At 38.3% G+C, this 12982-nt stretch overlaps 1 protein-coding gene across 3 annotated transcripts in view; it reads left to right on the top strand.

Annotated features, from left to right (window-relative positions):
- PRKD1 (protein kinase D1) overlaps positions 1–12982 on the top strand; it is a 347191-nt gene that overhangs the window by 285637 nt on the left and 48572 nt on the right. For all 3 annotated transcript variants that reach the window (XM_027521799.1, XM_027521798.1, XM_027521801.1), the window contains 5 exons: positions 2478–2688; positions 4168–4245; positions 6060–6264; positions 10360–10483; positions 11972–12049. In XM_027521799.1, the coding sequence (XP_027377600.1) occupies positions 2478–2688; positions 4168–4245; positions 6060–6264; positions 10360–10483; positions 11972–12049 (696 nt within the window). The remainder of the gene's footprint in view (positions 1–2477; positions 2689–4167; positions 4246–6059; positions 6265–10359; positions 10484–11971; positions 12050–12982) is intronic.

Below are 12982 nucleotides of genomic sequence, written 5' to 3'. Positions count from 1 at the left end.
CTGTCCCTGGGATTCTCCAGGCAAGAACACTGGAGTGGGTTGCCATTTCCTTCTCCAATGCATGGAAATGAAAAGTGAAAGTGAAGTCGCTCAGTCGTGTCTGATCCTCAGTGACCCCATGGACTGCAGCCTTCCAGGCTCCTCCATCCATGGGATTTTCCAGGCAAGAGTACTGGAGTGGGGTACCATTGCCTTCTCCAGTTGATTTTAAGATGTCATAAATGACAAGAGGACGCTTTGATAATGTTGTTAAAATCTTAAATTGCTATTGTATCTTAAATGCTATTAGTTTTCATTTTGACACTATAAATCTGCAGTTTATTGTTATTCAGTGCCAAGGACACATGTGGCTGTGTGAATCTCATCTTTGCCTGAGTGTGTAGTACAGACTCGGCCACAAAATAACAGCCAGTTTCTTTTCCCCAAAATCATGTAAGGTTTTAAAATGTCTTAGGTAATCCTGCCTTGAAGGTAATAAATGACTTCTCAGGAATAATTCTGGTTCTTGTAGTTTGTGGTAGTGTTTATGTGAATGTTAACATGTTGGGTGAGAACATTGAGCTTTATCTGATTGCCTCTTGCTCATCTAAGTGAATTTGCCCCATGGTATACTGAATAATCCAACATCAAACTGGCTTTGTCTACACATCTTAGAATTAAGTCTCTTAAGTTAAGAAAAATAACTGAAAAGTCATTTGGTCAACTTTTCATATGATTTTCCAAATTTGAGAACATTGTAAGTCTGCTAAGAAAGTGTGACAACAGATCAGCTTTTATTTTGAGTGGTGAAACTTTCCAACTGTGGAAAAATACCACTTTTCATTTTAGTGCACTTAAAACTGGCCCATTGGATTGTTAAAACAGGACCTAACCCAATGAACTTAATTATTTTCCAGTAAAATTAAATTCCACTGAAGGTATTTATTCAATATATTTATGATTCTGATTTGGCAAACCTTAGACTCAGTTTTAAAAGCTCCCATGATGTCTCTGCAAGAGTTGAGCCCTTCCAGAATAATTCTGCTTCATAGTTTTTTATGGAATTGAAGGTATAAATGTAACTGTAGACATAATATCCCTAAGTAGAACCTCATTTCTAATTTCTTTTTATTGCAGCTAGTGAATCTGTAAATCAAAATTTTCCCATTTGATGCAGATAGACATTGAAAGGGATAGAAATTACATGTATATATGATTTGTTTCTCATCTTTTCAGTAATTACCCGAATTAGACATTAACTAAGTAAGGTGATAATACAAGGGCTCTAGAAGCAGACAAACGTAGATTCATGTTTTGACTGTACTATGTACTAGCATTTGACCCCAAAATTAGATGCCTCAACTATAGATAACAAGGCCTGTCTTATAAGGTACCTAAAACAGTGATTATTCAGAGTTAATACTAAGTTAAGAGCTTAATAAATGAATTATATAATTATAATGACTATTAAAAAGTAATTCAGTTCTTTTATTCCAATGATTATTATTTCTGATGATTCCCAAGTATATTTCCATAATATCAAGAGATACCATGAAATTGTTCAAAAACACTGGAAACACAGTTCATTTTAATTCGTTTGTTTTTTTAAATCTATATAGAGCTGATAATGTAATTACAAAATGAGAAACAGGAGTGTACAGAGGTATAATTGTAACCAAAACATTAATATTTGTGACTGTTATATAATCTAGTAGTCACTGTTTCTCATTTTATAAATGATAGTATAAGTTTAACTCTACTTTTATATGGTTGAGGAATAATGTTAAATTATGTATATTTTTTTCTTGGAGAAAATCCAAAGAAACTATCGGCCCTTTTCAGATGAGGTAGTGTATGGGACAGACTGGGGGGATTTGCTTTTCATTTATTATCCTCCTGAATTTCTTACATTTTGTACCTGTGAATCTTTAGTAAATATCAGTAAAGTAGTATATGCAGTGAGTTTTAGAACCATATTTTTGTTTGCTTTCAACTTTATATTTCTCCATTAAAACTAATGAAACTAAAAAGCTGAAAATTAAAGTCCCAGAAATCAGTTTCAAATATTCTGATCTCCAATTCTGGTTTCAGATGTAAAAGCAAAGTACTCAAGTAAGACATAAAGGGGAAATAAATTACATTAATAAACAGAAACATAGTTTTAGTTTATTCCTCTGACATTCTTAACAATCAGTCCACTAAATACAATAGTAAAACAAAAAGCAATTTAAAAATACATAAACATATTATGCTGCATCAAGGTCACTTGCATCTTACCGTATCACTCTGGGAACATCACTACCATCTGAAAAGCTGGATGTGTTTTATTGGGAAAATGATTTTTCTCTCTGTGTCAGTTTTACTGCACTAGAGCCTTGGCTCAGTAATAATGCGAACCCTTTTGTCGAAAAATTAAATCAAAGTGAAAATAAAAATACATAAACATATAAATCAGTCTTTTACAACTTATTGTGCTCTGTTGTCTTTCAAACATATAGCAAAAGTCACCTTCTGAGTCCTTCATTGGTCGAGAGAAGAGGTCAAATTCCCAGTCGTACATTGGGCGACCCATCCAGCTCGACAAGATCTTGCTGTCCAAAGTTAAAGTGCCGCACACATTCGTCATCCACTCGTACACCCGGCCCACCGTGTGCCAGTATTGCAAGAAGCTTCTCAAGGGGCTCTTCAGGCAGGGCCTGCAGTGCAAAGGTAAGGATGACTTTGCCACCAGCCAACACTTGATCCTCATCCATTTGAAATAACTGTTTTCCTCATCACTTTTCTTTCTGGATGAATGCTTGGTTTTAATATTTTCTTCTAAAATCATTGTGATTACAACATCAGCACCAAATAAAACAGCCTTCAAGGCCTTCACCTCCTGCTCTTCTGTCCACCTCCTGACCGTTTCGGTGGAGCTAGCCCACTGAGATAATACATGACGGATGGATGGCTATAAAAACCTACCCACGGGGAGCAGTGAAGCCCATGCTGGATCTTACCTAAGCCTCCTTCAGCCTCCCATTTGGACCGGGGAGCTCCTTAACCTCACTCGCCCTGCTTCTTGCACCCTACTGGACATGCTTATTCCAACATCTGTGGTGGTGCAAGCTCTGTGTAGACCTAAGGGGCCTCATTAGATTTGTGTTAACTACAGTACTTTCCCTGAAAGTGTGCTTGCTCTTACAATACTAGTATGCTAATAATACTTTTCCAAGGCTGATAGTGAAGCGTCTAGAGAAAGGGGTGTGTTTTCTGATTCACTCACAGGTCAGTATAGATGAATGGCTTACCCTTCCTTCCCCCACTGCCTCAGTGGCCTTCCCTGGCTCAACCTCACACTCCCCTAATGGCAGGATTCTGTCATTTGTCTGCTGTTTGCTACTCTGGCCTGGAGGGACCAGCCGGAACTTGCATGGTTAGCCTCATCTCAGGCAGGCTTCCTTACCGCCCTTGTTCCTTTTGATGCTGATCCCAGGTTGATTCCTGTGAACAGTCCCTCCTCCCCTCACCATGTACACATAGCTCTCCACCTTGCTCCTCTGGCTCTGATCTTAGCCTCCTTTCTGATCATCATCTAACCTTTCCCCTGTGTCCATACTTGTGGTGGCTGATAATGGCCTTTAAAGGTGTCCTAGTACTAATCCCCAGAACCTATAAATGGTACCTTATATAGAAAAGGGGTCTCTGTGGATGTGATTAACTTAAGGCTTTTGAGATGGGAAGTTTAGCCTGGATTATCCAGGAGAGTTCAATGTAATCACAGCATCTTTACCAGACAGAGACAGGGATATTTGACACAGAGGAAGACAAGGTGACATGACCACAGAAGCAAACATTAGAGTGATGTGGCCACAAGCCAAGGAATGCCAGCCACCATCAGAATCCAGTCATCAGGATTCTCCCCTGGAGCTTCTGGAGGAAGATTTTGGATTTCTATCTTCCAGACCTGTGTGAGAATAAATTTCTGTTGTTTTGAAAGTGAAAGTGTTAGTCTCTCAGTTGTATCTGACTGTCTGCAACCCCATGGACTGTAGCCCACTAGGCTCCTTTGTCCATGGAATTCTCCAGGCAAGAATCCTGGAGTGGGTAGCAGTTCCCTTCTCCAGGGGATATTCCAGACCCAGGGATCCAACCCAGGTCTCCTGCATTTGTTGTTTAAGCCACCAAAAATAAAATCATTGTGATTAGATTGCAGATTCAACTGTCATAAACGCTGTGCACCAAAAGTGCCCAACAACTGCCTTGGCGAAGTGACCATTAACGGAGGTAGGTAGAAGGTCAGCCTTCTCTCCCTCTTAAGGCATGTATCATATAGGACTTAGTGGGATTTTCTTTACTTTTGTTTCTATTCAGATACTTGTGACTCAGTAAATTACAGCCTCTGTCCTACTTTACTGTAGAAAAGTACCCGTCATTGTATTATGATAAAGACCAGAGATTATCTGGATTTTTACATGGTGAACCACCTCATACTGAAAACCTGGATATCTAGGATTTCTTCCCCAACTCCCTCATTTTCTATATCTATCCTAGTTCATTCAGAAATGTAGAAATTGTTGTAATGTCTGCAAGTTATACCTATCTTTTCCTCCATCCTTTTTATTCCAAGCATTGAAACAGAAGTTAACTTTTATTCCCTGTTGGTCAAGGGAAGAATCACAGAAATTGACTGACCGGAAACAGTTACCTACTTTCTTCATCCATCCAGTTACTATTTTCATTGTGTGTGTACTTGTTAATATGCATCTTTAATAATAATAAAAGGAAATTTAATTCAGCCAGTTAAAAGCTCCATATCCTTTTCTATATTGAGGAATATTCCTTTGGGAAGACTTTAATTGCATAGATTAAGTTTGAAGGAATCCTAAGAAAAATGTTGTGTTCTAAAGGAACAGCTCTCATTTTCTTCCCTGGTAGAATTCCTTATGGATTCTGAACAAAACATTTGACACAGAGTCCCAGGTTGACTTTACCCATAGATAGTAGACTGCATTAGACTTTCAGCCTGTTATCAGATTGTTGATTCCTCTGAGAAGAAAACTGGTGGTAAAAGATGGGAGAAACTGGTTGAGTATTTCTGTGTTACTAAAATCCTGAAGAACAAGTGATTATCTGTGTTCTCCACTTTCTTCTCTAGAAGAAGAGAAAGCTCTCTAGGAAAACGTTCCCATAGTAGCTTCTGGCTTTGCAGTGCTGCCAAAGATAAAAACTTGGCAGTCTTCCCAGTTTAAGTGGCATGTGGTATTGATTTTATTCAGGCCCAGGAAATGTCAACCTGTACTAGATAACTGGAACTAAGGGGAAACAGTATAGTTTTTGTTATATTGATTAATTTGAAATCGCATTTTTCCATACAGTCTGAAAAATCTGGGAAAATGTGCGTTTTCCAAACTTGGCAGGCTATTTAAACCATCAGCCTTAAATAGGCTCTAATCAGTCTTTTTTCTAATTTTAAAGTAAGAACTTTATATTAGTAAGTAATTATGCTGCATTAGCATCAACAGCAGCAGCATCAACTGTGTAATGGCAGGATTCAGTATTATTTCAAACATCAAATATTTGTTTGATAGTTATTTTAACAGTGCTGCTTATGTGACCAACTTAATCTATTGAAATTCATGATTTTAAAAGTTACTGAGTGGAGTATCAGGAGTCAGTGACATTCCGTGTTCGTGCATGTGAAAGTTTCCCACATCCTCCCACATGTTTCTCTTTCCCACCAGGGTGCTGTGCTGCTGAAATAAGATTAGTTTCCTCTTCCTGGTATCACGTTGCTTCCTGGCACTTTGTTTCTGCATCACCCTTGGCGTCCTTCCAAGGCTCCCCATGACGTATTTATGCTTCTAGGCTTAGGGGCCTAAAAAATGAGCATCTACTTGTAAAATTATATATTTATCCTCTCATAAATTCAGATACTTATGAGCTAAAGTTTAAAAGGAAAGTGAAAGAAAGGAAGAATTATTCACATGACTGTATTTTTAGGGCTTCCAATTGATTTGTTTTAGGATTGCCTAACTTTCTCTTAAGTCTTGGCTCTAGGATACTAGGCTTATCTTCATGGGTGCAAAACAATTTTGTAGATTTGCTTAGCCCTGGGGCAGAGTCTGACGTAGTCATGGAAGAAGGGAGCGATGACAATGACAGTGAAAGAAACAGTGGGCTCATGGATGACATGGAAGAGGCAATGGTCCAGGACGCTGAGATGGTGATGGCTGAGTGCCAGAACGACAGTGGGGAGATGCAGGATCCAGACCCGGACCACGAGGACTCCAACAGAACCATCAGGTGAGGGTGCTCTCCCAGGCTTGGTCAGACAGGCGAGCCCCAAGCGGTATTTACTTTTTAAAGCTCTTTGATATTTTAATCAATTACAGAGAAAATTAAAGTTGTGTTTACAGGCATACCTGGTTTTATTACTTTATTGCATGTCATAGGTATTCCTTTTTTTTTTAAACAAATTGAACCTCTGTAGCCACCTTGGGTAGGGACACCTATCAGTACCACTTTCCCAACAGCTTTTACTCACTTTGCATCTCTGTGTCACATTTTGGTAATTCTCTCAATATTTCACACGTGTTCACTATTATTATGTTTGTTAGGGTGATCTATGTTTAGTAAACTTTGAGGTTACTGTTGTAATTGTTTGGGGGCACCACAAACCATGCCTATATAAAACAGTAAGCTTAATCAATAAACATTATGTGTTATGACATCTCTACAAGCCAGCCATTTTCCTGTCTCTCTCCATCTCCTCAGGCCTCCCTATTTCCTGAGACACAACAGTATTGAAATTAAGCTAGTTAATAACCCTTCAATTGCTTTTAAGTGTTCAAATGAAACATTCATGTGTCTCTCACTTTAAATCAAAAGCTGGAAATGATTAAGCTTAGTGAGGAAGGCATGTTGTAAGCCAAGATGGGTCAGAAGCTCAGCCTCTTGAGGTAAAACCATCAGCCAGGTTGTCAAAGTTCTTGATAGAATTAAAAGTGCTACTCCAATAAACACATGAATGATAAGACAGCAAAACAGCACCGTTGCTGATGGAGATAGTTTAACCTTGATAGAAGTTCAGACCAACAGCAACATTCCCTTACAGTGAAACCTAATCCAGATCAAGGTCCTAACTCTTCAATTCTATGAAGACTGAGCAATGTGGAAGATGCAGAAGAAGAGTTTGAAGCTATTAAAGATTGGATAAGCCATCGCCATAACATCAAAGTATGAAGTGAAGCATCAAGTGCTGATGTACAAACTGCAGCAAGTTACCAAAAACTCTAGCTAAGTTAATGAAGATAGCTACACATAGCATTTTCAGTATAGACAAAGCAGCCTTGTATTTGAAGCCAGTGTCATCTAAGACTTTCACAGCTAGAAGATGAAAGCTTCAAAGGACAGGCCGGCATCAGAGCTTCAAAGGACAGGCTGACTCTGAAGCTGGTAGCTTTAAGTTGAAGCCAGTGCTCATTTACCATTCTGAAGAATCTTAGAACCCTTAATGATTATACCAAATCTACTCTGCTTATGTTCTGTAAGTGGAACAACAAAGCCTGGATGACATTGCATCTGTTTATAGCATAGTTTACTGAATATTTTAAGTCCACTGTTGAAACTTATTGCTCAGGAAAAAAAAAAAATTCCTTTCAAAATGCTGCTGCTCATTTACGATGCACCTGGTCACCCAAGACCTCTGATGGAGATGGATGGTAAGATTCTCGTTGTTTTCATACCTTCTGACACAGAATCTGTTCTACAGCCCATGGATCAAGGGCTAATTTTAACTTCTATTATTTTTAGAGATACATTTTGTAAGATTGCCATATAGATAGTGATTCTTCTGATAGATCTAGACAAAGTCAACTGAAAACCTGAAAAGGATTTACTCTTCAGATACCATTAAGAATATTCATGATTAATGAGAAGAGCTGAGAATATCAGCATTAACAGGACTTTGGAAGAAGTTGTTTCCAAACCTCACGGATGACTTTGAGTGGAGGAAGTAGCTGCTGATGTGGTGCAAATAACGTGAGAACTGGAATTAGAAATGGAGCCTGAGACTGTGACTGCAGTGTCATGATAAACTGTAAGAGTTGAGCAGAGGAAGTGGCTTCTTGAGATGGAATCTACTCCTGATGAAGATGCTGTGAAGACTGTTGAAATGACAACAAAGGATTTAGAGTAATACTAGCACACACATTTAATTTATAATGCAGTATAGAGTTTGAGTCCAATTTTGAAAGAAGTTCTGTGGGTAAAATGCTATAAAACAGCATTGTGTGCTACAGGGAAATCATTTGTGAAAGGAAGCATCAATTGATGTGGCAGGCTTTGCTGTTGTCCTGTTTTTAAAAATTGCCATAGTCACACCAGCTTTCAACAAACACCATCCTCATGAGTCAGCAGCCATCAACAATAAGGCAAGACTTTCCACCAGCAAAAAGACTGCATCTTGCCCGAAGGCTGAGATGATGGTTAGCCATTTTTAGTAATAAGCTAATCTTTAATTAAAGAATATACATTGATTTTTTTTAGGCATAGTGCTATATAACACATTTAATAGACCACAGTATAGTGTAAACATAACATATATACACCGGGAAACCACAAAATTCATGTGACTTGCTTTTTTGCCATGTTTGTTTTATCTCTGTGGTCTGGAATCAAGCTGAACCATGTCCAAACTTTTCCTGTAATTTGTTTATAAATGAGCTGTGTACTGTAGAAGAAGCTCCTAAGTTTGGAGCTAGGCGGTCGGGATTCCCCTGGAGAAGTGTAGCTTGCATCCTTTCCTGATATTGCCTCATTTTTTGACCTATTTTCTTTTGCATGTGAGGGTTACACATACTTTCAAACAGAAAATTTACTACTAAGTTAATATTTATTCAAAGCTTGTTCTGTGCAAATACATAGATCAGGGATCAACCTTAGCAGACACCATCTACTTTATAGTTGGCCTGCAATGTAGATAACATGGGTTTGATTCCTGGGTGGGGAAGATCCCCTGGAGGAGGAAATGGCAACCCACTTGGAACCTGGTGGGCCACAGCCCATGGGGTCAGTAAGAGTCGGACACGACTGAGCCACTAACACTTTATTACAAGAATCACATGTCTGGACTTTACCGTTCTTGATTTTGTTGCAGAAGTGTGTGGAGTTTCATATTTGTGATTTGATTGTCTGTACTTTTGATTTGTAGATGATCCCCATTTTTTATATTAGTGGTCAGCACACTATAGCCAAATCAGTCTGTTGCCTTTTGTGTTATAAAGTTTTATTGGAACATAGCCATGCCCGTCCATAGCTATGGCTGTGGCTGCTTTTGCACTACAATGGCAGAGTTAAGTATTCTGCAGAGCCTGAAATGTGTATTACCTGACTCTACAAAAATAGCTCCCAAACCTCTGATTTATAAAGTATATTCAAACTTTTATGTCCATTTTATAAGTGCCATGTTCATTGGCACTCTGTAACTAAAATTCATAACTAAAATTGTTCATGAGAGGAGAGCAATAAAATAATTGGATTTTATTTCATTTAATAACATGAGAAATATTTTTCAAATACTGGAAAATGCCTAGCCCCCACTTTCCTTTGAAGATGAACATTTCTTTAGTATCAAAATATTGGTGGCTTGTAAGTGGTGGGTCAGTGGAGACACAGAGGTAGAAAAGAAGGAGATGAAGGAGAGGCATAATTCCATGAGCAATAGTTATTTAAAAGACAGTTTGAACAGCAGATTCTGATTTTTGTGAAATTATTTAGACAGAATTTCATGTTAACATATTACATCCAAATGATTAATATTGTGGCTATAATATTTATTAAGCAAATGATCATTCACGTGTGACTCTGAACTGTGGCCTCTGTACACTATGATAGTAATCTACCCAATGTTTACCCCAATACTGAGCACCAAGTGTTTAGTTCACCTTAAAACCTAGGTGCTTACTCTTCTGCTCAGGAATTGTTAAGATGTACATATAAAGCCCCTCTCACTCTTCAGAGCCGAGTCTGAACCATGGTACTCTGACACTGTATGTATGTATGTGAAGTTGCTCAGTTGTGCCCGACTCTTTTCGACCCCATGGACTGTAGCCTACCAGGCTCCTCTGTCCATGGGATTTTCCAGGCAATAGTACTGGAGTGGATTGCCATTTCCTTCTCCAGCGGATTTTCCCGACTCAGGGATCGAACCCGGGTCTCCTGCATTGTAGACAGACGCTTTACCGTCTGAACCACCAGGGAAGGATACCTTTCACTAAAAATGGGGTGTGAAATTTTCTTTTGCCTTTCACTTTGAAATAGCTGAAATAAGGCTTTAGGCAGGAAAAGAAGATCTGTATCTAAAAACATTTCTTTCTTAAACTATTTTGGCTTTTCAAGTCCATCAACAAGCAACAACATCCCACTCATGAGAGTAGTACAGTCTGTCAAACACACGAAGAGGAAAAGCAGCACAGTGATGAAGGAAGGATGGATGGTCCACTACACCAGCAAGGACACGCTGGTAAGATCCACACCAAGCTCTTGTCTGGTCTTGTGAGCTTTAATTAGAGGGGCTTCTGGTGCTCTGTCAAGACTGTGGGATATCTGGGTTAGCAGGAGCAAACCTTAGTGCAGGCAGGCTTCAGGATCAGGGGAGAATATTCACAGTCTCTGAGTGTTCCATGTAGCTGAGCAAACAACTGAGTTAGAAAAGACTATAGACAGCAATTTCAGGGAAACAAAGTCATTTCCCTGTATTACTTGAGATGATTCCCAAACAACTTGACTGTCTACCTATCTTTTTATAGCAGCCTTGAAAACTTTGAGAATGCTCATCTGTGATTCAAAAAATTTTTGAGCACTGCATTTTAGGGAGAGAAAAAATGATAATAACTGTTATATACTTCTTAAATCCTTAAGTGTTCACTTAAAAATTGACCTATTCAGAAACATAGTAATCTTATATTTTATTAGATAAAAGACAGCACATTTACAAGTTTTATTATACTCTGAGTTTCTCACTACTTCTTATTTTCCTAATAGTTGATGCATGAGGTGTGCATGTATTGACGTATGTTTCAATTAAACTAACTGACCTTTAGTAATAAGCTTCTTTCTCAGCTATTGGTAGTGTTTTCCTCATCACCTCCTAGCCATAGAATTCCTATCATTTCTTTAGGTAAATGGACACCTATAACCTAACAGCTGTGTCTAATCTCAACCTTCTCTTCCAGAGAGAGCTTTACATGACTTACTGTAGGACTCAACTGAATTCCATCCAGTCTTTCCTAGATGTGGTAAAATATTTGAAGCGTATTTAGTATATTTGACTGGTGTAAGACAGGTTGTATAAGAGACCAAGAATAGTATTAGGACATTTTAGTCTGAAAAGAAGAAATACATGCATTCATACAGACACACAAGGACCTGATCACCAAATCATGGATGTTTAGATCTGCAGTAAGCTTAAGAGAAAGTCAAGCTATTGATGCATTCCTCTAATGTTAGGTTGATGCCATGGAGTCAGCCTTGCCATCCTACTCAACATTCTTTAGTTCTACTGTGCCATCTCTAATGGAAGCCAGAATGCCTGGCTGGATCAGCATGGCATGCCTTATGTTCTAAAACAATAGAATATAAATATTATGTTGCCCATTAAGCCCTTTTATTACAGCTATTAATCCACCTTTAGCTCTTCAAGCCATCAAGTACATTTTAAAATGGTGTTTTCTATTTATTCTACTTGCACTAAGTGCCAGGCACTGCTCTGGGTGCTAATATATCATCTCTTTTAATATTTATAACTCAAATGTAGGTGCAGAAACTCACTGTATACATTTGCTGAATAGACACCCTCTAGAGTCTTGAAATTGTTAGTCTTCCTCTTCCAAAGGCCGCACACTTTCTACCATCAAATCTTATGCCCCAGTGGGAAAATGTTTTGATTATATCTGTCTTGAATTTTTTTTTTTAAGTTTTTAAAAGATACTGTATCAAACTTCTGTTTCAGCGGAAGCGGCACTATTGGAGATTGGATAGTAAATGTATCACCCTCTTTCAGAATGACACAGGAAGCAGGTACTACAAGGTAAGGGTGACTCTTTCCTTGACTGAGGTCTCATGCCCTCTCTTGCTTTCTTGTGGGAATGTAGAGTATCAGAAATACAAAATTACACCCAACAAACGTGACTCTTCTGAAGCTTGCTCCCAGAGATATTTTTTTTCTTCTCTGTAGTTTTTGGATTTGGGGGAAATCAGGTTGTGAGCTGATTAGTCATCTGTGAATTTCAAATTTCACTGTGGAATGCTTCTGGCCCCATGGGATGGTGGGGTAGGGGGAGGGGGAGAAGAAGCTTAACCATCTATTTTAGCAGGGATGTGTGATTTAACTAGCAAGTTCAGGGTCACAGAAGATTAGTGAAAAGTGAATTCCTGAAGTCTGTTCTATCCAACTTTCTTTGTTTTGTTTTGCATTGGTAGTCCTGCAAGTATGTCACCAGGGGTTAAGAAACATTGTATGACTCCTCCATGTATTGCCAATATCATAAGGAGCACTTTCTGCTAGAAAAATAATTTGGCAGTTGTTTTCATTCTGTCTCTCTACATGAAATAATACAGATGTCACATAACATATCACCCAGTGAAACATGGTTCCAAAAGAAATTTAGAGTGAAAAAGTATATATTTGCTCCATCAAGAATAATGAAGGCTCAGCGATAGTAGGTGTTCTCCATGGCCCCTTTACACAGACCTAACAGAAAAAGGAAACCTCATTAACTTTAAATTAAAAATTTGTTTTAAAAGTTATTATTTCTTAAGAGTTATTTAAAAGTTATTATTTCTTCTCCATCCGAAAAGACAATATGGTGATTAATTTTTTAAATATCAAAACTGTCGTAAAAGCAACTGCTTTTAAAACCACTCTCAGTGGTGTTCCTCACTAAAACTGTTCATGTGGCTATATTATTATATTAACATCTATCAAGTCAAATTACATGATTCATTTTCAGTGCTTTAAAGA

Source organism: Bos indicus x Bos taurus, chromosome 21, assembly GCF_003369695.1.
Source record: "Bos indicus x Bos taurus breed Angus x Brahman F1 hybrid chromosome 21, Bos_hybrid_MaternalHap_v2.0, whole genome shotgun sequence".
Taxonomy (NCBI): Eukaryota; Metazoa; Chordata; class Mammalia; order Artiodactyla; family Bovidae; genus Bos; species Bos indicus x Bos taurus.
Note: the sequence above shows the minus strand (reverse complement) of the source record. Positions and strands in the feature narration are given on the sequence as shown.